Source organism: Caretta caretta, chromosome 1 (genome assembly GCF_965140235.1).
Source record: "Caretta caretta isolate rCarCar2 chromosome 1, rCarCar1.hap1, whole genome shotgun sequence".
Lineage (NCBI taxonomy): Eukaryota > Metazoa > Chordata > Testudines > Cheloniidae > Caretta > Caretta caretta.
In genome coordinates, this window is record NC_134206.1 from 167,488,391 (window position 1) to 167,516,119 (window position 27,729).

Below are 27,729 nucleotides of genomic sequence, written 5' to 3' on the forward strand. Positions count from 1 at the left end.
TGAGCAATACATGAACTTCTTTTCAGATCACAACCAGCAGCTTGGGGGAGTGGGGAGTATGAGGGAGACATAAAGGGGAAGGAAGAAAATTAGAATTTTTTAAATTTAAAAAAGGAGTTGGTAACTCTCATCACTTCCTTTTGAGAATCCAGCCAAGCGAGGATAAAAATTTACTACCAAGTAGCTCTAACAACATGAAGGGCATCACTGATCTATTCTGAATTCATCGTTCTTGTAGTCTTTTGAAAATATGTAAAACCCACGTAATAATTCTGTTTGCAATGCTTCTTGACGATCCACTTCTTTCATTTGCCTCTTCGCCTTGCAACTTGGCTGCATAAAGGGAAATGTAATGACTTCAGAGCTTGATCCTGCAAAGCACTGAGTACCCAAAACTCCCACGGAATTTACCGTTCTCAGCATCTCACAGGATTGGACCATAAGGACCATATATCTACTGCAGCTGGGAATGAGCCTTCCAATGTGGGTAGGTGGACTCGTGCTAGCAGGGCTCGAGCTAGCATGCTAAAAAGAGCAGTATGGACGTTATGGCTCGAGCAACAACTCCGGCTCTCAAGACCCACCCAACCCCCTGGTTCTGACCTTGGGTATCTAGCCTGAGTCTCCACTGGAGCTGCAATGTCCATACTGCTATTTTTAGCATGCTAGCTCTAACTCTGCTAGCGTGAGTCTGTCTACCTAAGCGGGGAGGCCTACTCCCAGCTGCAGTGTAGACCTATGCTAGTGTCTAAGAAACACTTGGTAATAAACTTTTAAATGGCATCAGGCCAAGGCACAGTCTAGGAGTTTGATCCTGCGTGCGTTTGTGCATGCGCGCACACACACAAAGTAACTTTAGGATTATTCACGTGTGTAAGTGAGTGCAGAATCATCTCCTAGACTGTTCCTTTAGTGTGCATAGTTTACCTCACAGTATACTCTGTATGTGTACATTTTCTGTAATCTCTGACTCCTTTCTAAAATGTTCATTATACCAGTGTTTACATTGCTGTCCATTTTAGTAAATTGTACAGATTGAACTATTGTTTGTGTTTAAAAAAAAAAAGAAGAAGAAGAAGAAGGCAGGACCTCTTCCTTAACCTAATTGTGAGCCATCTTCAAGCAGAAAGAAATACAAAATAGCCATGCACAGAATTCTGAGGGGAGTGTTGAGTATCTTTTATGTGGGACCCTGTTTAATTGCTTTTCTCTCTCCCAGTCCCTCAAAAACCAACCAACCAAAACCAGAAAACCCAATACAAATGTAATTTTTCTGACCTGTCACTGAGACCCTCCAGTTCTGTATCATTCTGTTTGCCCTCAGCAGTCGCTTGTCAATTTCTATAAGATTCTTAAAGTGGTAAGAAAATGAATGGAGTGCATACTGTCGGTTTGGCTTCATAAAGTGTTAGAATGAGGTTTTCAGTGATTCTGCTATTGTCTGATTATATATATATATATATATAATTTAAATAGAGAATTTAGGCACTGTATTATATAATGTTTCTTAGGTAAGTGATGAAAATAGGACTTGGCAGAAAATGTCCTCCTTTCTAACCATTTTTGCTAATCCTTTGCCTATTTCTCTCTCCCCCTTCCCCCCTCACCAGGTTTTTGGCATATATTCATAGACTCTGATGAGACAATAATGGAGGCGCTGAGTGGCAGGTGCTGACAGATTCTGTGGTTCCAGTAACTGTTCATTTTGATATCATTTGCAATTCTATACATCTAAATGCCACAGTTCTCTTGGGGAAAGTTGCATTGGCTACCTGTACTGCCTTGTAAGGTATGTGTGTGTCTATGTATTTTCTTTAGGAGTTTGCTATGTTATGTATGGTTTGTGGGAGGGGGAAATTTGGAGAAACTGCATGTGGTTTATGGTTACCCCCATTTAGCAATACAAGAGCATTAGAATTTCTATCAAGCAGCTCCTTTCCTCCCTCTCCCTCCTCACCTCCCGTTTCCTCCCGCTGCTTTTGGGTTGCCTGCAGGGCCTTTTTGGAGTACATCCCATGCTTTAACATATTTAAAGTAGATTATAAAAAGAAATGTCTGGCTAAAAAGCTCTTAATTCAAAACAATGAAATATTCCATTGCAGTTTCTGAGAAACTCAAAGGTATAAGATTACTCTGGAACTTTAATCTCTTTTGGAAAAAAAAATCTTTTAATTGCCGAAAAATGTGTGTATCCCTTTTTAGTTACTATTGTAAATTGTTCTCATTCTATGTGGTTTTTGTGACTTGAGTAAAACTCTTTTTTGTTGGTTTGCAGAATTTATTAAAAGTTCATTTCTGTAGAATTAGTTCTTGCTGTTGATTTTATCATTGTTCTGGTCCTCACAGCCTCCAAACTCAAACTCCAGGAGAAAAATAGAGATTTGTTACCAAGACCTCCCACCAGAATCTAATTTTAAATTTGCAATCTGTTGTCTTGTGAGGTGCTTCAAATTTAACTTGGATGTTAATAAATTTCATCCTTTCCTCTGCAATCTAAAAGTTCAGTTTGTCAAAAACTTGCGAGCTATTAAGTTATCTTTATTTTCTGTAATTACTGTCATGAATATTTTATTGAAGAAAAGGAAGAAGAGGAGAGAAAGGAAAATTAGTGTATTGAGAAAAAATTGAAATTTGAAATGGGACTTCAGCCAGTACATCTAGAAAATCCTCTTTCTACATAGCAATATTTTATTTTAAACTAATTCAAGGAGAATTCAACAATTCTATTACAGTTTTATTTCTCCATCTAATTCAGTTAGTTTACAGGGAGCGTTGTTCTCCCAGAAGCTTATTGTAGAATGTATGCTTTTTCCTTACTGATATTCTGTTTGTGCCATCAGTCTTAAGTTTTATTTTTCCAAAATAATAATAATATTTTTAAAAAATTATTGTGACATATTCTGTATGCCTCAATCTTTTGTTAGCTTTGGAAAATAAATTCAGAACAGATTTTTGACATGTTGCATCCCCTGACTCTCTGCTTTACAGCTGTTTTTAAACATTGAGACAAGTCACCACTGATTTATGTGGCATCCTGTTGCTACCTTATACAGTACTCAAATAGGCACCTTTTGATTCAGTGAATAAGCTAAAAATCGCAACTCTTGTCTTCTCAATGTGTGTGTATAACTCCCATTAATATTACTCATGTTCTAATTTTGAGACAGGTTATTTTATGACTACTTCAAACACGGTTTATTCTGACTTGGCTCAGTCCTGCATACTCTTACTTAAGATCAGCCCCTGCTCTGATTGAATTCAATGCGATTAGGAACAGGCCTATTTAAATCATTGTTACTCACTTGAGCAGTGACTCAGGGCTAATCGCACAAGCAGTGGTTTACAGGATTTGGAGACTCTAATTGTTAAGTAAAACCCAAGTGTACATCAGCTAAGCAGACAATGGTCAACTCCTTACTTGGGAGCATGATGTTTCTTGTCAGTATCTAGCACATAATTTTTTCATCATGTGAAACAGGTTGGAAAACATTCCTGTGAATGTCTATGTTCATATTCCCAAGGATGTTAGTGCTAAGAAAACCATTATTGCAGGTGCTTAGCTTTTATCTGTGTAGAAAATGCATTACTCTTTGCATGAAAGAATTTTCTAGGCATCTGTTTTGCTCACAGAATATAGGCTTATCCTCGGTTTCTTTTCTTGGCAAAAATTGTTTGTTTTAAATTTTGCATGATTGTGTCCATTAATGTTACATTGGGACTGTGGCACATAATGATTGTTTGCTGAACTGACAGAGTGCTGTGCATCAGGTTGCTCTGTTCATTAAGTGATGCGTTTGCTGGTCTCTGAGGGCCTGAGTCTCCATACATTGAGTGCTGTTAAGAACTTTCTTGCCTTTCTGCAGATTTGTGTCTTCAGTGAGAGAGCGCCTCTTTTCAATCATGTTTTAAATGTAAAAATCCTTAATTCTTCTCAAAATGACACCAAAATGGTGGTTATCTTTCTTGATAATGGGGAAGATGACAGTGTAAAGATCTGTTTCCGCAGCCAGTGAAAATCCTTTTAAATGAAATTGTTGTTAGCAAGTGTTTTAAAGTCAGTGCAGCAAAAACCTTTCCCCTAGAGATTTCCTTCTACAAGGCATAGAAGTGAGATCTGTTTTAGACCCAACCTGCAAAAACAAAGGGCACCTTTGTGCTACCTGAGTCACATTTAAAGGTTTTGGAAACAAAAGATAATGTAACTAACATTCATGTTCTGTCCTGACTAGAACAATCTAGAATAACACTTACTCTCATGACTCAATTTAAATAATAAACCCTGTTCTTCAGCGGTTGAGAACTCTATCATTTTAACATATATTGGGCTAAAATTTGCTGAATGCATTTGTTTTTCTAAACCATGGGTAAATCTCCAGCCTCATAGGGTCTATCTATACCACAATTAATAACCTGCAACTGGCCTGTGCTAGCTGGCTCAGGCTAAGGGACTGGTTAATTGTGGTGTAGACGCTCGGGTTAGAGCCTGGGCTCTAGGACCCCGTGAGGTGGGGCGGTCCCAGAGCTCGGCTGCATTGAGGTCAATGGGAGCTTTGCCATTTACTTAAGTGAGTCTGGGATCTCACTCTGTGTGGTTTTAATTCACTTGGTCAATTTATTTCGATACAGAGATGTCAGAATGTTTTAGGTAGTGCCCATACCCCTTTCTACCACACAGATTTTTAGCAAGTCATAACTAAAAAGTGACCTAACTGGAGCTAGTTAGTTGTATAGGGAAACTCAAAAGCATACTAGCTCCTATTCTGACCATTTTCCAAAGTATTTGCAAAAAAAATACACCCCCACCACAAGTGTTTGATAGTACCTGGAGCAGAATTGCAGTGTGACCATTTATCAGAATTGATTCAGTCCTTTCTGTGTAATCGATGTGAGGTTAAATAGGTTCAACGCAGTAGCTGATATTGTGTATTCAGCTGGTTAATGCATATACACAATGATATTCATTCTATGAGCATCTGATTCAATAAAGTATGGCACATGATTATAATGGAGAAACCCACTGCTCTTAGCAATAACCCTCCCGCTATTATCCTGCTTTCTAGACACCATTTACTGTTTTTCTCAAGTCTAATATAGCTGCCTCAAAACCAGAAAGTCTTTGTCCTGTGATCCCTCTTAAAGAATTGTTTTTTGTCTCTATGTAAATAGTTGCGCACCATTTTCTCTGCGTTTGTTTTTATTTTCATATTAAATTTTGTATGATTTTGTATTTTAATACATACGTAACTTTGCTCCTGGCCAAAGCAGCTACTTTTCTTTTTTAATTTAAAACAGAGATTATTTATTTTATAATTTTGTATCTATGCTGTAAATAATGCTATTATCCAGTTACAATAACACTATAATTGTCCCTTCCTGGTCTTGAGTCTGGTATCACTTATGTCAGTGTAATGCTAGTATAACTTCATTGACTTCACTGAGTTACACCAGCCTACAGGAGAAATGAATCCGGCTGTGTGGGGCAAATTCTTCCTTGGACTTATCAGCTGAAGTACACCAAGAATGAATTTAGCCATTATGTTTGCAAAAGCCCTTGCACAAAGGCATTGGTAGAACCTCATACAAGATGCATCTGTTCTGTCCTCATGGGTCTCAAGGAGCCTGGTTCCAACCCAGGTAAAGTAGTTTTTAGCACTTTTGGAGAGGACGCTGAGTGGATAACTCCTAACTCAGTTTTTGATGTCCAGCAAATGTCTTTACAAGTCTCATTACCAGTATCAAAAGAAGATTTAAAAAAAAAATCATTTTTTTTTTAATACTTTGGCACAGTGATCATGTAACCCACACAGTGGAATCTGAGTTACTGTTGTTATTTCTTATTCTACATAGACTGAAAAACTGTGGTACAGTATCTCTCATACGAAAAAAAACCCAAAGAAAACTAAATACAATGGTATATTTAATTATTGTTGAGGCTTTAAAATGTATAGAAGCAAAATAATGGTCTAAAGCTTGCCTAGATGTAATGAAGCACAGACCTAGGACTGACTTTTTTAGAGGCTTTTATTAGGCTTTTATTAAAAAATCCTGTTTTTTAAAGCATTGTGCAGGTATTTAGCTGCAAAATTTCCCCTTAGTCAGCAGGAGTCATGTAGCTACAACTCCACGTATGACTTTGAAAAGTCACCTGTAGTGTTATTATAAAGTAACCTTGTCAAGGTTGCTAGGCCTAGAAATTGACCTTCCTTTCCAGGTGTGACGCCCTGGCATCACACCAGAACACGTCCCCTGTGAGTGGGGATGGCCTGGAAGCACCAGTTTGCAGGATTCTGGGAACATTAGTGATCATTTTTCTCTTTCCTGTGCAAAGATTGGCTTAATTTTTTTTTCAATCATTGGTACAAAGCATTAGAATGAGTTATGGTCCTCAATGAGGATCTCCTTAGAACAGTGCTTGTAGAATGTATTGCTCTGCAGAGTTGCATTTTGATGCCTTGGGTGCCAGTAGTGGTGTTGATAATTACAAATGTGGCTCCATTAGATATTTTTTTCAATACTGTATGATGTTGCTCAAAAAGTAGAAATACAGAATCTCTCCCCTTTAACCATCCTCTGGTAGGAACCTAAATATACATAATTCTCTGTTCTTTTAGTGTAGAGCATAGGTTCTGACCCAGGGGGTCATGAACAGGTATCAGGAGGATGCAACCACCCTGCAATTCTATATTGCTAAATGAAAGGGAGTCCTGCTTCAGTGGGAGGGGATTCTGGTATGGAAATGGAACTTTAATTTTTGCAGTTTACATTATTGGCCAGTGTTGCATTGAGGATTAACTGATTTTAATAGATATAACTGATGTGTGTAAAACTGAGATTACCAATTTACTTTCATTATAAATTGGCTCACACTCAAAGCCACATTCAGGGCCAGATTCTCCTCTGATATACACTGATGTAACCCCTGGATTTAGTGAGTTACTCTTGATTTAAACCAGGGTAACTGAGGCCCTGGGTTCATACCTTGGAAAACTTCACTGGATTGTATTTGAGTTAACAAGTGATGTTGCAAACTGATTACATTTTATTATTCATCACTGTTAAAATAATTCTTTTTAGTTGCAACACATGTTTCAGCAGATGTACATGGATCATAGATACATGATGACATATATCTTTTAGCACTACTTCTGGATGAGAGGGTCTAGATTCCTTTTAAGAAACAAAGGAATCTCTTTCCTTTGTACAATCCATGGGAGCTACTAACAGCCATATTATATATATTGGTATATATATTAGTTGAAAGTTTAATATTTCCTATTCTTTAATCTTGCAGACCTTAAAACCATGGGAAACGCGGAAAGCCAAAATGTAGAGCACGCATTGTATGGAGACAAGCACGCCGGCCTGGGACGGAAGCACACATCACGCTCACTTCGCCTTTCAAATAAAACTTCTCGACGGACCAGGCATGCTTCTTCAGGGAAAGTTATCCACAGGAACTCAGAAGTGAGCACCCGATCTAGCAGTACTCCTAGCATCCCCCAGTCATTGGCAGAAAATGGCCTGGAGCCTTTTAACCAAGAAGCCAATTTAGAGGACTTTGGAAGCCCCATTTGGGTGGACAGAGTGGACATGGGATTAAGGCCTGTTTCTTACCACACCGATTCTTCTGTTACTCCTAGCGTGGACAGCAGCACAGTTCTCATGGCAGCCTCAGTGCAGAGCATGCCAGACACGGAAGAAAGCAGACTTTACGGGGATGAGACTACATTTTTGGCTGAAGAAGATGGCAGACAGCATCGATATGCAACAAATGGGACAACTTTCATGGAAACTGCAAGCTTCAAGAAAAAGCGTTCAAAATCTGCAGACATCTGGCGGGAGGACAGCTTGGAATTTTCACTCTCTGACCTCAGCCAAGAACATTTAACAAGCAACGAAGAAATCTTAGGTTCAGCTGAGGAGAAGGATGGTGAGGGGATTCGAGGCACAGAAGCAAGCAACAATCCCCAGCAGCTGGTTGCCTGCCAACGTGCCAATTCTATGAGTGACTTGTATTCACCAAAAAACTCAGGTGCTACGATAAACGGAGGCCCACGAAACAGCTTTGGGGCTTACTGTCGGAACTTAGTGTCCGATATTCCAGATATTGGGAACCATAAGATGGCGTCAGCTACAGCAGAGGATACTCCTACCTATAGTAATTATAATACACTCCCCTGTAGGAAATCTCACTGCCTTTCAGAAGGTGCCACCAACCTACAAATCGGCCACAGCAACAGCATGCAAGGCCGAAGGGCAAAAACTGCTCAGGTAATGCAGTTTTACTCTATTCCATTTAAACTTTTGAAACTCTTTGTTTCTGTTTAACAAATTCATGTACTTAAAAAATGTTCTTTATTTAGATCACGATCACAGATGTTTTAAGTAGACTGTGGTATACTGGCAGCTTGATGTATGTTCTGTTTCCCTCCATATTCCTCTTTTTAAATAAGGGGGAAGTAGAACAAGTGCCTTCAGGACTGGGTGTACTTTCATGAATGCTCTGTTCAAAACTCTTAGCTCCATTTCAATCATAGTGGGGTTTTTTTCCACTCCTTCGAGTCATTTCTCTCTGGGAAGGATAAATCTGCAGTTTGCAGACAGATAGGAAGATTATTCTATTTATTTGGCAGTGCTTTTAGGGTATCTGATCAAAGCTTCGTCTCTTACCATTGCTCTCATGGAACTCAAGTGCATCATCCCCACATCACACTTTAGCTATAATGGCCAGGAGCAAAAGAGGATACTGAGGTCCATCCCACCCTTCCATGTTTCAATGCTGCTTCCAAGCCTCTCGCCAACCCGATGGGAAGTACTGAGAATTCACCTTTGCCCCTCCCCCACCCCCATCCATCAAAATTGCCCCTTGGATTGACGCTCCCTCTCTACTTCCATTGATCTAAATGTCTGAATTTCAAAGTCCTGCAAAACATCACTCAGAAAACAGTGCTCTTCAATGGGAAGAGATTGGGAGTCCTGCAGGCACTTGGTCTGCTTCGTACTCATCTATCAGGGATTGAAAAAGGAGGGGGAATAGTCACTGCACCAACCAAGAAAGAGGGTAGTGGAGGAAGCACAGCTTCCCCAAGCCAGGGAGAGCACAGGATACAGAGCTGTCGTTCTCCCCCCTCCCCCCTACACACACACACATGCCCCATTCCTCTAACCCGTGGATCAGAGTTTTGGTTTGGCTCTTTATTGTGTGTGTTGTGTTGTTCTCTTTGAATGTTTCACTGTATTAGCTGTGACACATCTGCTTGGTTACATTGCACTGGCCTGGGCTGCATACAGCAGCACGTTGCATGTGGTAAATAGCACAGTATCCCTTACAAAAATAGAAGTAATGCAGCATCCATGCCACGCATGTGCCGTTTGCAGCCACTGCAGGTGAAATATATTTGAATGCAGAGTGCATTTGGCACGCTGGCCCTTCTTTGAGGGGTGGCACAACTCCAAAATAGAAGGCTGACGATAATGTCTTCCCCACTATTTATTTGCTGTCTGTGGGCGTTGGATCGGAAGCAGAGCCAGTAGACAGAAACAGAACAGTCCAAGAAGAGCCTGACCAAATGGGTCAAGCTTTGCACTAGATGGCATGCTTCGGTGACTACCCTGATTTGACTATATGTTTTAATTTTAGTACGTATGTAGCAGGGAGCACTCATCACATCTTGTGACCTTCGGGGGGGAGGGGGGGGGAAAGCACTTTGAATGGGTGTGGGAGACTGACAGATTTGCATCCTGATGCTGAACTGAGCTTTTGGCTGCACACCCCTTCAAGAGAGATTAGATCTGACAGCATGAGCAAGGCTGGTCACAGTATACTGCAATGTAGGTGTTGGGATCTGCTAATATGATGGGTCAATGAGGGGGACACTAGAACGTGAAATGAAACCCAGCTGAGTGACTGAAGGAAGGGCATTGGTTGGCACTAACTTGCAGAAGGTGACTGGAGGTGGGTTTCAGAGGAACAGCCGTGTTAGTCTGTATTCGCAAAAAGAAAAGGAGTACTTGTGGCACCTTAGAGACTAACCAATTTATTTGAGCATGAGCTTTCGTGAGCTACAGCTCACTTCATCAGATGTTTACCGTGGAAACTGGTTGTTGGTTTAGTTGGCTGTGCTTGATCCATGAAGATGTTCTGCTTCTAAATATAAAAATGACGTTCTAAAACAGATGCTGCAGCTTCTCACAGCAGAAGCTTTGTACTTCAAAATAAGCTCTAGATTTTTGGAGGCATTTTTTTGTAGTATCAGCACAGAAACTCTTCACATCCTCAACAAGGCTATTAAAGATAGCACGGATAAAAAAGCAACAACAGGCAACAGAAAACAGGTTGCCATTTAGGAGTAATAAACAAAGCATTTTCTATTAATCCAAAGAAAATTGTTAGGTTCAACTTCTGCCTTACAGTTCTTTTCAGAGTGTATTTGAAAAGGAAAGCCACACAGTTGGTAAATGCTGAAGTATTTTTTTCTCCCCAATGTTCATCATGCCATTAGAATATCCCTTTGAGGCACCTAATGAAAGTAATGAATTTGAGTCTCATTTCATCGGACATAGCCTGTGACATCACGTCAGTAGCTTGTATCACTAGACAGATCTCTTCCAATTTCAGACTATTGATCGAAAGAGACTCAGCAACAATTATTTCATTAAATAAACTACAATAAACAAAATTTAAAATCTGAAAGGGTTGACATTCCCTCCAGGACCCTAACCCCAACAGCATGCAGTAAAGCTAAGGTTTATTTTTAGCAGTAATCTTTGTTAGTCCAGACTTGCCTGTGGTGAGACCCGGAAAAAGGTTTTAATATGTTGCTTTATTTATAAAATACGGCAAAAAGGAAACCGTAATGGTATATAGAATGAAAGAGCTACTTCCTTGGTGAGTCTGATGAGATAGCTTTTGGGGGATGGAGGGAAAGGAGAATTGTGGAAACACTAGGAATCGATGAACCAGGGGACCTTTTATGGCCCCCATTACTATTGTATCTGAGTGCCTCACAATCTGTAATGTATTTATCCTCACAATGCCATTGGGAGGTAGGGTAGTGCTATCATTCCTATCGTACAGGTGGGGGAACTGAAGCCCAGCAAGACTGAGAGATTTGTCCAAAGTCACACAGGAAACATGTGGAGGAATAGGGAATTGAACCCAGGTTTCCTAAGTCCTAAGTGTGTGCCTTAACCACTGGACCCTCCTTTCTGTCAGGCTTTTTACATTATAATTGCATAAATCTTGGCACATTTTTCAGAGAATCATTTTTCAGAGACTTGCAGGTTTTCCATTCTCACCAGCCTTTATGATAACCGTGCCCAAACCCATAAAGTCCTGAAAGACTTTAGCAGGAAGCTCTTGAATACCCCAAACTCCGCAAGAGGTCACTAGGAGTTGGAGATGCTGAGCACGTGAGGGCTGAATTCTGCCATTGTTATGCATGCACATCTTCTACTGTACTTTGGCAAGGTTTGCTCTTAATTTTTAACGTGATCCAAGTTTTCAAAAGTGGCTGGTGATTTTTGTGAAACTCTGTTTTGGGGTGTTCATCCTGAGACATCTTAAGGGAGCCTGCTTTTCTGAAAGTGTTGAGCACCGTTGTCTGAAAATCATATTGCTTTAAGGCATCTCAAAACAACCGAGGCACCTAAGATCCCTTTTTAAAAAGCAAAGCGATATATTTTTCAGGATAACATTTAAGTCACAAGTTCTTTTGCTAGGCCTGGCAATAGTTATGTTTTTGTGAAATGTGAATAGAATCTCTTTATCAAATTAAATAAACAAATTAAATGAAATGTTTTCAGTTTCTAGCAAAAGAAACAAAAGGTTAAACCTTAAAATTGAAACGTGGGAGTCACTTTTCTTTAATTGGGAGCTAGAATCTTTCAGCACTGGAGAGACCATTAGTTTCAATACGTACAAGCAATTAATATTCAGAAAGTGGCTTTGGGGCACCCACACAGCAGTTCTATTTTTCCTTAACTTTACAGATTCAGTTCTGCTAAATCAAGACTTCCAGCAGAGCTCTGCTGGGATCCTACTGGGCTTTTGGAACTGATGTGATGTAGGTGGAAAAAGCTTACTTGGTTGGTATTGTCACCCATTTCTGTTGACAGGAAGGCAAATTGCTGTTGTACACAGCTTATATCCCATTTGCCCTCCTTCCCACCCCCCCACCCCCCTCCGAGTTTCAGCTGAAGTTTTTGAGAACCCCCAAAGTGATAATTTGTTTACTGCAATCCAAATTTAATGGAGCAATTATGTTGTATCCAGCCTGTATCTAAACATCTGCTGAGATTATAACTTCTTTTTTGGACCTGTTCTAGGCAGATGGTCTCTCCCTCCTTCCTTTTGTGGATTTTCAGCCAGAATCTTAATCTTGTGATCAATAGTTCATTCACTATTGATAGCCCTTATAAATATTCCTGAAGTATAATTAGGGAGGGGAAGCAATTACCTTGAGATATGTTTTTTGTACCATCTCAAGGTGTCCCCTCTACCTGATCACCATATAAAATTTGTAGTGATACTTTAGATTGAAAATGTTAATTTTGTGGGGGATGGTGGTCGACAGCCAGTGACCAGTGAAGTCTCTGGTAAACCTGGGGCTTCTTGCACTGATGTTGGGTATTTGGTTTCAGATGAAACCCCCGGTGCTCTCAGTTTCCAGGCTGAGACTATGTCTACACTACACAGCTTTTAGTGACATCGCTGTGTTGCTACAGCCGTGCTGCTAAAAATCGTGCAGTATAGCCACGGTTTGTCAGCTCTTCTGCTGTCAAAAAACTTCTATCCCCAACAAGTGGTGTGTTGTCGGCAGGAGAGCGCTGGCACTTGTCGTGTCAAAAACTTTTGTCTTTCATGGGGTGGGAGGGTAACACCTCTGAAAGTCAAAAGTTTTGTTGTTCAATTGCCAGTGTGGACATAGCCTGAGAGATAGTCAAGCCCCAGTAAGAACTTAAGCTGTCTTTTTTTCCAGCAAGTGATCACCATTTGTCTGAAAACTGTATGTGGAGTATGGACTGTTTCCATTTTTAAAAATTATAACTAATCAGTAAGCCAAGAGGTATTGGCCACATGTAGTAGCAGGATGGGTCTTTGTCCTCTTGTGGCTGCTCCACAAAGAAGTTTATATATCTGCTACTGTTTTCAGTTCATGGCGTAGTCCTTAAGTTCAAGCAGTAGAGACTCATGCTTTTAGCACTGAATGTCCTGGTTTCAAACATTCTGCTGGCCCAGGCTGGGCCATTTACGTAGGCATTGAGCTATTCCTTGACTCTGGGGAATAATAAGTCTCCTTTCAACATCTGCAGTGCATTGTTTGTTATAAAATTAAATAGGAAGAGAGTGAACAAATATCCCTCTTTAATCCTTTGCACACTGAAAATTTCAATGCTGAACCCAAATCTTGTTGGGTCTTGGCACATTAAAAACCTTTTAGTTACATTTGAAAATACCTTTGTTTACATTTTTAAGTCTCTGCAGGGATTCTGCTAATGGACCCTAAGCCATTTCCCTGTGGAAAAGTTATAGAGAATGCAATAGGGATGAAACCAGTCGTGTTCGATAGGAATTAAATTGGGCTGTATAGAAATCACTATAAAAACATTTTATTAGAGAATGATATCTGTTCTACAGTTTTGTTTGTTTGCTTTTTGTACCATCCCATAGAATTCTGTGCCGGGTATCTAATTTTTCATTACATTCTATAGCATGGTTAAAAAGAAAAACTGTAGAAAGCTTACAATTTTCTATTAAATTGTGTAAGACATCTCCACAAAGGATATGTATATTTCAGTCTAGTTTCATAGTCTAGTTTAATACTAGAAAGAAGATTCCAAACATATTCTTAGTCCAGCTGGAGTCAAATGAGAGAACAGAAAACAGTTATAATTTAATGACACACAGTAAGGGAGAAGTATGTGAGAAGTATAAGTTAGTGGCCTTCTCTCATCTCTCTGTCCTAATATGCACCTTGCAATTTCAAATGCTGGCTAAGCAAAATTCTGTGGTTAATTATCATTGTGCACTGAGTTGCTTCTTCGTTCATCCTAATGCTATTGCACAAAGGTCTCAAATGTATCTCTAACTGTTCTCAAAATGGATGGGACTATATAATATGTTGGGTACGACCATTTTAGATGTTTTAAAGCAAACAGCCAGAGGCCTTTCCCAGCACACTCTCATATGCCTGTGTGCTAGGGGAAGGGTCTTGGGGAAAGTTTTTTGGATCCTTGGGCAAACCTTGTAATATTCTTTTGAAAATTCTAGTGGATTCTTTTTCTCCCTTTGTTCAAAGTTAGTAGAAAGAAAATTAACAGCCGTACGATCTGATCTACTTCCATTGTCATTTTTTTTAACACTAGGACTGCGCATATTTATACATTTGAAGTACTTTTGCCATCCCAGTAATTGTAATCTCTATAGGCTATATTGTATGCATCCCATGTAAAAACCACAGACAGTTGCCACAGCTGACCATCTGAGGGACTGCGCTTACTTAGCTGGATGTAATTTGCAATAGTAAGACTCTCCACTTGAGTGATTCTTCATTGAAACTTTTCTTTTCAGAATGCTTCAGTGTATTATCCTATGACCTAGTTTTCATCCAGCTTTGCAGACATTTTCCTGCCTTGTTCAGTTATGTAATTGTTCAGGTGAACTCCCAAATGACTTGCTTTGATTCTGATTTTGTTTTTCTAGTTTACTTTTATTTTTTCTCTCCTCCACCCCCTCAGTGACATTTTCAAGGAATTGACTTTTAATTAGAGTAAATAAATCTAACCCTGCTTTTTACTTCATGGAGTTCGATGAAGCTTGTCACTGTTTATTTAACTCCAGCGTGGTCAGAATATCCTTTAGCTTTATGCTTAGCATTATTTCCCAGTTAGAATTTTCTTCATCTGGGTAGACCATTGTGTTGTAAGAAAGGTGAGTTTTGAGGGGCTAGTTCAGTATGTCATCCACAAGCAAAAGGGTTAAGAGCCACAGCCCTCAAGACTCTTAAGATCTGGGTGTGGAAACTTTCTGTGCCGCTACTGACAGCAAAGAGGGGACTGTCTGTATGAGTCTTTGAGGGTATAGAAAGACATTGTAATGTAGTCCTATGTACAGAGCATTGCAAGAATCAGTCTTTGCTGCATTACAGCCTTATTCTGCCACCCTTACTCATGTCCTGTTGAAATCAGTGCTGAAGCCGTGAAAAAGCCACTTGTACATAAGATCCCACGGTAATGCTCCACACTGTTTGCAATTGAAGGGTCTATTGTCCTGTTATTGTGCGTTCCAGAATCTATGTTCTCATTTTTAAACAACAAAAAGTGTAGGCCATATAGCTGCAAAGGAAAACTTCAGCATATGAACGGAGTCTAACCTGATGGAGCAGTGTCCTCCCAAGTCTGCAAACAGCCTCAAACAATAGTGTGTAGCAAATGTGAGCTGCTCCAACTGTCTCACTGGGGCTTGAGTGCTGAAGTGGAGTGGAAGCAATTTGAATGTCAGCATTATTAACTACTTCCCTGCTGATCACCTTACCAGAGATATTCAGCCAGTGTGCTTATTTAACATGGGTAGCGGCAATAGGCACTGGGTGGCGGCAATAGGCACCTGGTTGCTGACGATTTTTGCTGAGGAAGGAAAAGGAATTCAAGTCCCCCTGCCCACAATTTATAGACTAGGCCAATCCATCCCACAAGGGGAGCCAGGAAAGAGGATATGCATCCGCTTGCCATTCTCAACTGCTTTGTGGGTGCACAAAACAGCAAACCACTTCCTACGCTTTCCTGGGGCAGAAATCCCCACTGTCTCTTACCCAGCTGTCCAAACACCCAGCCTTTCCCTGCTGTTAAGCATTGTCAGTACAAAATTCTGCAGCAAGCTGAAAGTGGAGAATGGGGGCAGGGGGCAGTGAAACATAAATTGAATTGACTGAAAAAATAAACATCCCAAGGAATATTGTACTGACTGTTACACTTTCCACATTTAGTTCAGTAAAAATCTCCATTTTTTAATTCACCAGAATTGGCCTCAGAATTTTCATTTACCTCACCTGCGTATAACAGAAACCAGGGTGGCTTGCTGCAGAATTTAGGTCAAGCCGAGTCCTTGGGCTTGGCCTTGATTATATCTTGTCACCCCTTCTATTCAATGTGATACAAGGCAACTGGGAGAGAGGGGAACATGTATAGCTGTAACGTCAGGCCGTAATCTAATGATGATGAGCTCTACCACACCTTTACACTGAATCCGTATCCTACCGTCTTTCTGCTCTGCCAGGTTATGACTGAGACTGGACAGAAACCACCTGACTGTGACTCAACCTTGTCAAGATACAAGTGGTGTTTGTTGGTATGGAAAGAATCTAGAGGAGTAGGCTAATATCTAGTTATGTAAAGATTCTTTCAAGGAAAGAAAGAAAGTGCCATCCTACTGAACCATTTCAGACAGCATCAATAGGATCAGATTTGTAATGCCATCTTTCAATTTTGCAATTTCTAATTTTGTAATTTCTGAAACATTACTGCACAAGCACATGGCATTTGATGCACAAGAATGAAGAACCGGAGCTTCTCTTAGATGTCAGCATATGTAAACTACTGGAATCTCCAAAGGCAACAGACTCAATCATTTTGTATCAGTGTGTAAAGCAAACTTAGCTTGTCATTATACCTCATTCCATAGTACTTCATAGGGCACTTCCACAGAACATATACAAATAAACCTTTATTTTGCCTTGCACTGCCAAGTTTGATCTGTGGATGCCAATTTAATTCTTTTAAGCCTAGTAGATGTCACAGATCTACATATGTCTTCTGAACATTCTTCAGTATCAACTCCCAATTGTTGGTTGAGGTGGTCTATCCAGTATTGTGATCCCATATTGCACTAATATCAGTGTTCCTCTCTCTCTTAAGCAATTTATACGACATAAGCTTGATGCAGCTTGCTTTCCATTTGGTTTCAAGATTGTATTCCTCCCAGTAAGGGTGACTCACAGGGATACCTTCAAGTTTCTCTATTGCTGCTTTAAAACATTTTTTTCAAGTCTGAAAGGGATGAAATCCATAATTTACCTGCAGTTTCTGAAAGGTTTTGAGTCATTTCCTGGCAAACACATCTTCTAAAATGTTGATTGCTCGCCTGCCTCAAGTTCCTGGACAATGGATTTTTTATTAATGTGGAGGGCAGGATTATGCTACAATGGGGCTTGAGCAAAGCAACATGGGTGGCATATGATGATACACCTTAACGCTGGACAGAAGACTATCATTAGGTCATAAGGGCATCCTCTCAGTTTCATTGTGCACACATTCCATTTTAATATCTTTCTCTGGTGCTTGCCAAATTAATGCCTCTAACAAGTTATGTACAATTTTAGGGTACTGTGGAATGTTAATTGCTAATGGTTGTATTGCTAAACACAAAGAGGAGTAGAGACTGTGGACACTTCTAGTGGAAGCCTCTTCAAAGAATGAAACCCTCCAAGCACCAATGATTGGCTTGTGCCATTGAACTTGGTTCACTTGTAAAGGGTGATTCACATCCAAGTGAAGAAGGAATTGTTTAGGGATGTAACCCTCTGAAACATGAGGGTTTATATGTCTTCTGAACAAATCAAGGATTTTCAAGAAATGTGACCATGCTGTATGATCAAATCTATCTTTGGCATCTAATGAGTGTGCAGACACTACAATATCTAGTTTACTTGCTTGCTTGACATTGTATAATAGCACTATCATACTCCCTGCTCCTAGCTTACTTCATGTGAAACCTTTGTATTTGTATGTATCAAATAATATATAATATTGTATTATATAACTAGATTGCTAATGTTTTCACTAAGTCTTGGTTTATCAGTGATTTGGTCTGTGTCTTTAACAAAGCAGTGATACTCTCACTTCATTATGCAGGGCTCTTATGAAGGTTATTCTTCTTGTCTCTAGTAGGGAGTCTTCTTGCTGGTCTTCAGTCAGCATTGGTAACGACAGCTAAAGGTATTTGATCTAACTGTAGATTTTAAAAATCTGTAGTGAATCTATCTGGCTATGCACATCTTCTCCCTGCCCCTTAATAGACAACTCTATAGTCTGCTTAGCCTCTTCTAATTAAGTCTGGCGTTTAAAACCAATGCATCCTCAGATGCGAATGTAAGGAAGTACTTCCGTCATCCTCTGCATCTGCAGATGCATAGAAGTTCTGGTAAAAGCCTTGAAATGTTAGGTTAATAGCTATTGACTTGCTAAGCAGAGTACTATTTTTATTCTAGATGACTGCACTGCTCCTGCTGGACTCTGTTGATTTCAGTTTATAGGCTAATAACTCTCCTGCCTTCTCCTCACACTCCAAATAGCAAAAATTTAGTCACAAGGACAAACTCATCTATGTCTGTATTTGCTCGGTTCATATTCTATTCTGGTTCTGAGATTTAAGACATGAACATTCGTTCTGCTGAGCTCCTTGATTTCTCTGCCTTCAAGGAGATAGCTTGCTCTCTTTCTCTGAGACAAAGCAGATGTTCTTCCCCAGGTCTGTAGGTAGGCAAATAAAAGTGGAGAGGCGGTGGGATGGCAATACAGATTTTGGCCCGAGACTTCCAATGAACTTCCTGCATGTGGTTCCCCTGGGACTCTGCCTGGGTGCACGTCTGCATCTGCTTAGAGGGAACTAGTTGCAGGACTGGGAGCTTAAATTGGGGATTTCCCTGGCAAAGAGTAAACTATCAGGTGCCATTCCTGCATTTTAGAAGATTTTAGACAAGGATTTTAGTCAGAACCTAAACAAACTCCAAGAGAAACAAAAAGAAGCCCTATAGTGGTATTTGTGTGGAGCTCTAGAATAAATTTGCCAGTGGCAAATTATACTCTGTTAAAACAGCAAAAAACCATAGGCTCCAAAAGCACATGCATGGTTGTCATCAGACACCTCCTACCTTCGGTAATGTGGTCAACACTTTGCTGGATCAGGTCCTAAGTGTAGTGGTGGTTTGTTGTTTTTGTTGTTTGTTTGTTTTTTCAGTTACAAAGAATGTAGTCATGAGCTAGAGACATGAATTCCAGAGAGAACATAAAATCCCTATACAGTGTATGTAGTAACCTGTCAATTCCAAATCAGTTCACTGGTAATTCCTTTTACCAAGGAATGAAATGTGCTTCTTTGCCTTAAGTGCTAACCTGTGATATTAGAATGCCTTCCTGTCCTTTCCTGTAACAGATCCAGAACTCTGACAGTCTCCCTTTAAGAGGACATTAGTGTCACCATAATCCTGGGTGTTAGGGTGGTGTTTGAGCAATTGTGAAATAAATGTGAGTATTCTTTAATAGAAGCATACAGTACTGTCCTTATATCTGTGTCATGCACAGCAGTCACTGGGTTCTTGGACAAAATTTGAAAAATGGGTGCCTAAAGTTATATTAGCTCTATTAGATGATCTGATCAGTTGGAGCCATGGGTGCTAACCACCTTTGATAATCAAGCCTAACTTAAAAAATCACTTGAGTTTTTAAGCATATTCTAATATTAGGAAAATGTAGTTAATTGTTTGATTCAAGTACTGATTTAATAGACATTTAGATTTCTAGTAATATTTTTATTCATGCTATGTAGTATGTATAAAGTTAATTCTAAATGTATTGCTTCTCTAATTTTTATTTAAGACATACAAAATAGTGTGTGTTTGTTTTTAAATGAAGTGTCACTAAAACAGTTAGTTAGTTTGGTGCCTAACTTTAATCACCCAAGTTTGACAATTTTTCTATTATTCTTTAATCAAAACCCATCTGTCCTCCACTTGATTCAGCGAACAACACATTCAATCTCTGACTCTCCCCCTTCCCCCCTCCGAAAATGCATAATAACCTTCCGTGACTTTCTGACTTTCTGCTGAACTCTTTAATTGAGACTCTATTAGTGTGGGGATTATAACATTTCAAGGTGTCATTAGAAAATTTCATGTGACACAATCAAACTGATTATAACCCTCTGATGGGAACCAGCAGACAGTACAGTATAAGGCCTGAAGGCAAAAAATCTGTCTGATGAATGCTCTTAACCTTACTGACCTATAGACCAATTGTCTTATACTGCAGACCGTTTAAGATACTCGTCTCGCTAAATGTGACATTGTAATGTCTAAAGGCGAACAGTACTGGATGAATATCAACTGGCTACAAGTTTTGATCTATTCTCCCTTTTAGGTATTCGGATTCTAACCCCACTTCAGGGCCAGAATCTCAAGGCTAGTCTACACTAAGTACACGACACTAAATACACGACGCTGTGTGCCGGAGGGAGTGAGCTCTCCTGTCGACATTATAAATCCATCTCCATGAGAGGTGGTAGCTATGTCGGTGGGAGAAGCACTCCCAGCAACATAGTAGCTGTCCACACTGGTGCTTAGGTTGATGTAAATTACGTCGCTCATGGGGGTGGTTTATTTATACCCCTGAGCAATGTATGTTATACCAAAGTAAGTGGTAGTGTAGACCTCAGTTTTTTAGAGGATCTTGGGGTGTTGGTGAGGAGATATTGAGGACAGGCTAGAATCCTAAAATCATTGAGTTGAAAGGAAGCTTTTTGAACCATCTAGTCTATTCCATAGATCACCACAAGGTTATAATGATTGTTGTACAATACTCTTGAGTGTAGATAATATATTTATGCTGAGCTTCTCATCTTGTCAGTGTTTTACAAACTTCAGATAACTGGTACAACATTCCTGAGAGACATGTGGTATTATCCCCATTTACAGATGTGGGAACCAAGGCTCAGCCTTAATGTGACTTGCTCAATGCCACACAGTGAATCTGTGTCAGAGCTAAGATTAGAACTCTCGAGTTCCTGGGTTTCACTTCTGTGCTTAGACCACTACGATTATGCCTCTTTTTGAGAGAACTCTAATGGTCTGGCAAACAGCATATCAAGCACAATTTTTATAAACGTTGCCAAGAGGGCAAATCCCATTTCCATTAATCCCCTGCTTTGATGGGTCTGGTTTAGTGACACATCATTTAAAAACAAACACACGCTATTTTGTATGTCTTAAATAAAAATTAGAGAAGCAATACATTTAGAATTAACTTTATACATACTACATAGCATGAATAAAAATATTACTAGAAATCTAAATGTCTATTAAATCAGTACTTGACTCAAACAATTAACTACATTTTCCTAATATTAGAATATGCTTAAAAACTCAAGTGATTTTTTTTAACTTGTGCTACACAACGGTCAATGTCAAGTTAGAAATTAGTTACTTATAGGAGTCACATACTTCTCAAAAAAAAAAAAATCTAACCACGTGCAAAAGGTATTCATTGTTCCTTTTATAAATCTCCTGATTTGTATCCATTAAGATATCTTCAGCCTGATTCAGCACAGAGGTGTTCTAGTTTTTTACTAGTTTAAAGTCCACTGAGAGAGTTGGAATTGCATGGATGTGAAACTGGTGGAAATGCTGTGACTATCTCCCACACGTGCGATGTCTGACACAGAGAACTTTAGAATTTAGATTAATAATTTGTATTTTCCCTGCACCTTTCTGCATTTTGAGATGAGATGAGAAAATCAGTCTGTGACAGTCGATTGTAAATGGGTGGTTTCTCAGCAGCACTATCTCTGATGTTTCTCTAAGCATCCCCTTATTCTCTGTGTTGCAAGGAACTGGGGAGATTGATGGTTTCCAAACAGGTGTACGGAACAGCAGTAAATAAGATCCTGACCCTGAAAGCTGCTCTGTGCAGGAGGATCTCTGCACCCACATGGAGTCCAATTTAAGTCAGTGGAGCGCTGTGTGGATGAAAGGGTACAACAGTCTAGAGCAGCTTTCAGGATTGGGGTCTAAGAAGTTACTTTATTAATGAATGTATTGAAATCAAAACTGACTGGAAGAACTGGATTTACTGAATGGGCGAGGAAGTAGTTATTCTTCTAAACAGTGCACATAGACAGACTCACAAGTCTCTGCTGATGTGCAGCAGTTATAAAGAATGAGTCCTTCCATTATAAGTTAACTTCTCATCAGCCAATCAGCGTTCAGAATTCCTCAACATTCTGACACCCTCTAGGCCCTCATACTGTTCTCATGCTATGCCAGGAGCATGCAGGGAGCAGTTGCTGCTCTGGGCCCTTAGGTTGCTAAGACCATCTTCTTGGGTAGCTCTCATATCAGTAGGAAATCCTTATTGGCTCATTAGATGGAAAAGTTAGTTTTCTTTCCAGTTAAATGTTCCTCCTAAGGTCTCCTCCTCTTCTAAAGAATGAGATATCAAGCTGCCCAACATACTTTCTGGGAGTAGTAAGAGTGGGAATGCCACAATTTTTAATACATATCCACCTATGGGAAATGTACATCTTCAGTTATATAAATGTCAAGTGGCAATCATAGGATGCCTAAGACATAGTCTCAGTTATAGGTGTGAATATACAATATTAGTGTTTTTCTCTCTGAACCTTATGGGTGATGACTACTTCCCCAGACACTGTCATTGTTTTTGCTGTCACATGCTTTCTTTCCTGAAAACCTCTTACCACCATTAACTTAGTCTAGGGTAAACAATTTAAGTCGTTTCCCCTCTCCCCCGCAACTTACTCTGGTGGTGGGGCACATTCTAAAACTGTTTGGTCTTTCCTAAATTGTTGCTGGAAGCCCTGCTAGAATACCTATTCTTCTAGCCACTTGTCTTCATAAGGCAAATTTAAGGAAGCTCCAATATCAAGCAAAGTAGGAATGTGAAGAAATTTGATACAATCAGGGAAACTTCAGGCTCTTTTAGCCTGTTCAGAGTGCCAGGGTAGGATGATATATCAGCTACCTTCATACGATGTTGTTTCCTTTCTTTTAATCAGGATGTGAATGCAGGTGAAGGGAGTGAATTTGCTGACAGTGGGATCGAGGGCGCAACCACTGATACAGACCTCCTCTCCAGACGTTCAAATGCTACAAACTCTAGCTATTCTCCAACGACTAGTCGAGCTTTCATTGGCAGTGACAGCGGCAGCAGCTCCACAGGAGATGGGCTCCGTCAGGGAGTGTATGAGAACTTCCGAAGGGAGCTGGAAATGAGCACCACCAACAGCGAGAACTTGGAAGAGGCTGCTTCAACCCTGAGTGATGAGCAAAGCAGTGGTACCTTGAGTTCTCCAGGGCAGTCTGACATCCTCCTTACAGCTGGCCAGGGCACTGTACGGAAAGCTGGGGCTCTTGCAGTGAAAAATTTTCTGGTGCACAAAAAGAATAAGAAAGTGGAGTCAGCTACACGCAGGAAATGGAAACACTATTGGGTTTCCTTAAAAGGTATATCAGATTTTCATTATTCATTTAAATAGGCATCAAAGGGTCATAGAGGATGTAAATTAGCACAGAATTTGGCCTATAGCATCAAAATCTAGAGGCTTTGATCTGATTTAATTTTTAAATGTTTTTATCAACATGCAAAGTTCAGCTCTGATCCCTCAGTGAGCACCACTTGGGCACACCTCTGTGCCCAGATACAGCTAACTGCAAAATTGGGGCCTTAAGGTGTAATTCTTTGTTTTCTCTATCCAAAACAAGTACCTGAATGCTGACTTTTTGTTTTTAAACTATTTATTTATTTATTTATGTGGAATTAACAGGGTTACAAATCCTTGCCATGTAACTATCGGAATCAAAACAATAATCATTACAACAGTGAGCTCTTGTTTAAAGAGACATTATACAGGAATATAAACATCAGATCTCTATTTAACGGGGTGCTCCCATATTACAAAGTGAGCATCATTACAACACGTAGAAATGTCTTTCTTTAAATGTCTTTATTGTCTTAATGTCTTTATTAAATTGAGTGAAATCTTTGATTACACATTTAATAGACGAGGCCCGTCTACCAAATGGTAATATGAGTGCTTCTTTTATGCTTGTTTAAAAAAGAAATTATGAAACAAAAATCTATGACAGTAGCCCTCTTACCAAAAGCCGCTGGAAAAAATTGTAAAATTAGTAGGGAAGTATCAGAGAATGTTTCTGATTTTCTTTGGGGATTTTTTTAATGGCCACTCCCTCACTCACAATTGTGGTATGTGCTTTTGTCAAAATTAAGTTGCTGTGCTGCTTCTAAGGCAGAGTCTGTACTGTGCTTAAAATCATGCTAGCAACCCTTGGATCTAGCGTGGCTTCCCCGACCAGCGTGCTTTTTCTCTGAAAAGCATGTTTATAAAAGTGTTATAAACTAAATCCCTGTCTGCTGTGATCATGGAGTTGGTGCTAGAACTGAGCTAGTACCCACCGTGTGACAGCTGTCAGTCAGTGGTAAGCTCTTTGGCGGCAAGGACTGTGTCTTCGTATATGTTTGTATAGTGCCTAGCACAATGGGGTGCTGATCCTGATTGAGGGTTCTGCATGCTGTAAGAATATAAATATCTGTAGTACAATTTTAGCTCATAGTACGGACAAGGCCTTGAATAGTATGAACAGGAACAGCAGGTGTGGCCTAGTGGATGGGGCACTGGACTGGGATTCAGAAGACCTTGGTTCTATTTGTGGTTCAGACACCTGCTTTGTGACCTTTGGAAAGACCTCTGTGAGTCTTTTTCTCCTACTACCATTTCTCTGTCCTGACCAGTCTGTAAGCTCTTCGGGGCCAGGGCTCTGTCTCACTGTGTGTTTGTACAGCACTTAGTACTATGGGGTGGTGATCTCGGGTGGGGCCTCTAGGTACTACTATAATACAAATAAATAATAACAATAATAAAGAAACGGGCATACTAGGTTAAAATTGGATCTGTAAAGTAGCCTTCTGGGAATCTCTGCGCAATCATCTTAAACAGCCAAGTGGAGAAACCAAGCTCATATTTGGACTCAGTCATCCATTTCCCAGCTCTGTAAGAGCCTGTGTACACTACGAGTAGAATTGTCAGGGGACTGGTAACAACACAGCTCTATTTCATAATGTAGATAGGACTACCAAAGGTTTTTGCATGGCCAAGTCTTGTGTACAAAATGGAACCATGTTTTAACCAGGTCAAGGGGAAAACCATGTTGTAACTAGGTTCCCTGACATAGTTTTGCTTTTTTTATGTTGACTGGCCCTTAGAGACTAGCCATTGGAAAGGTACCTGCTGAGCTCCAGAGATGAAGAATAGGTTCTGACTCCACAACTCTTGCCAGGTGGCATGTTCCAATGTTTGTAGCAGCAGTTTAAAAACAAATTGTGAGTGCCAGCCCTTCATTGCAATTGTTACGTAGGTTAGGGAAATAAAAGAAGAGAAATTCCACGGCTGAGGGAGCGGAGAGAACCCCTAATCTCCTTCTAGCTGAGGCAGTGTGACAGGAAAGGCTGGCTGTGAAGAATTGTTAAACAAAGAGCCATCTGGGAGGGGGGAAAAGGGGAAGGATGAGCATAAAGGCAATATTACTTTAAAGTGCTTTGACTCAAGTCAAATGTTTGTGTCTTAGATTGGTGTGGCTTAATAATGTAGCATTTAAACTAAGCTTTGTAGTTAACAGCTGCTAGTGTTTGGCTGCAAATAGTTTTCTGCAGTGTTGGGTTAAGGGGGTAAGTAACCATGCATCAGTTTTCACCATGCATCAGTTTTCATTCTGACCACTTTTCAACAGAAAAGACTAGAGATTTCATTATTAAATTAAAATGTTTACATAATATTGAATAGTAGCAGAAATTGCAGAAATCCTGGAGTTACAGACTAACTATATTTTGTCTGAAAATTGTAAAGATTTTTTGCATGAAGCCTGTAAGTTATAGTCTGTCTTCACCTAAAATGCACAGGGTTTTTTTCCTCCATGTTGATAACACATTGATCAATAGCTAAAACATTGCAGGGGAACAAGATGTTTTTGTTTTTGTTCATTAATTTTTTTTCAGCGGGGATAACTCAGTCCAATCTATTTTTTCACTTATTCATTAAAAAAACCTTGATCCCTGCCTTCAAGGAAACATAGTAACTAGTAGTTGCAAGCCAGTTTAAGCAGGGCAATGGTTTCCCTGATGGCCTGTCTACTCTATAAGGCTAACTGTGCCATATCACAGTAGTCTGGCAGTCTGAGGGGAGTCCACCTTCTGACACTGGGGTTTTTAATTTTTGTCACACTGATAGGGCAACATGGTTACAGAGCCACCTTAGAGAATTGTGTTCACAGCTTCCATCTCTACCTGTATTTTTCCATCCATGGTACAGACAAAAAAACCCAACAACAATAAAAACCCAAACGATGTTAGAATATGGACATCCCACAGCATGCCCTGGGTGCACTATTGGGGCAGTGCACTATCGGGGCTGAGCAGGCAGGGTAGAGAGGCACCCTCGCTGGCAATCTCAGCAGTGAAGCCAAGAGTTGAATGGTGAATGAAGTATCCTCTCATACCCTTTGGCTTGTGACGTATTGCTTCTGTGAATAATCCACATCTCCAAGGCTGTTGTCCAGCACCTTCACATTTGAGGGTGGAAGAAGAAAGAGTATGTTGATGGAATGATCTCTCTTAGCAGTGGTCTAAGCGTATCCCTTAGTGTCACTGTAGTTTATGGGTAGCTATATTCACTAAATTCATTCTGTGGTATTGCTGGCTTTTGATGATGCGAGGAGTCAGGTCCAACCGATGTAGCACAAGGCCTATCCACATGCAAATTCCTGCTTCCACCATCTCTTTCCTCCAAAAAGGCTCATACACACCAACCTTACTCATGAGCAGGTTTGCATTGGCTCTTCTTCTGAATCCTGCCATTCTTTTTTCTCAAGCTGGTTGCTTGGTGGGCGGAGAGAGGAGCATGTCCCAGCTTAGCTTTCCTGGGACAATGCTTGTCAGTTCACAGGCCACTGCTGTGCCTGACAGAAGCTCTTCATTGTCCTGAATGAAGGCAGAAATGAGGGCAGGTTCTGGAAAGAGAAATAGGACATAAAATTAAATGGTGAATACAGTGTTTTTAAAGAAACAAAAAAAGGCATGTGAGAGTTTGTACCAAAGGTGCTAACACTATTGCAATAAAGTATGGTTGGAAGCAAATATAGGTAGAAAGGCACTTTTAAGCATTTCACCCATGTTTCCAAATGCAGAGCAGTACATTGTCAGTAGGTGGGAAAGAGATTTACCTTTAAGACTGACATCAGTGTTACTTGGAACTGGATGGTACGTACTGAAAAACTTCCTTCTGATGTCTCCTACCAGACCAATAGATTTTAAGTAGTCAGTATGGAAGATCCATAAAAAGGCATTGCTATAGCTGCCCAAGTATATATTGATTTAATTTTCATTTTTGGAGGACTCAGAGTATTAGTGCTACATTCTTTTGCAACAAAGCGTTGAATAGATGTGGTTTTATGGTATTTAAATGTGCTGCTTGCTAATGTCTTTCTCGTGTTTTTCCTAGGATGTACATTATTCTTCTATGAGAGTGATGGCAGATCTGGAATAGACCACAACAGTATCCCAAAGCACGCTGTCTGGGTGGAAAACAGTATCGTGCAAGCAGTGCCCGAGCACCCAAAGAAAGACTTTGTTTTCTGCCTCAGTAATTCCCTTGGGGATGCATTTCTCTTTCAGGTTCGTTCTGTTCTTGGGTTACACAGAATTGTTCTTTTTAACTTTTTTGTTCATCTTGCAGACCAGGGTGAAATTCTGATCCCATTGAAATCCATGGCAAAATTCCCATGGACTTCAGTGGGGTCAGGACTTCACTCTAGGCGAGTAGAAAGGCTGGAGTTCCTGCTCAGTAGCATTCATTCATTATGTAGAGAA

At 40.1% G+C, this 27,729-nt stretch overlaps 1 protein-coding gene across 9 annotated transcripts in view; it reads left to right on the plus strand.

Annotated features, from left to right (window-relative positions):
* Nucleotides 1–27,729, plus strand: part of TIAM1 (TIAM Rac1 associated GEF 1) — a 254,077-nt gene that overhangs the window by 148,344 nt on the left and 78,004 nt on the right. For all 9 annotated transcript variants that reach the window (XM_075133192.1, XM_075133175.1, XM_075133180.1 and 6 more), the window contains 4 exons: nt 1,611–1,789; nt 7,292–8,271; nt 22,847–23,294; nt 27,362–27,534. In XM_075133192.1, the coding sequence (XP_074989293.1) occupies nt 7,303–8,271; nt 22,847–23,294; nt 27,362–27,534 (1,590 nt within the window). In that variant the 5' untranslated portion in view covers nt 1,611–1,789; nt 7,292–7,302. The remainder of the gene's footprint in view (nt 1–1,610; nt 1,790–7,291; nt 8,272–22,846; nt 23,295–27,361; nt 27,535–27,729) is intronic.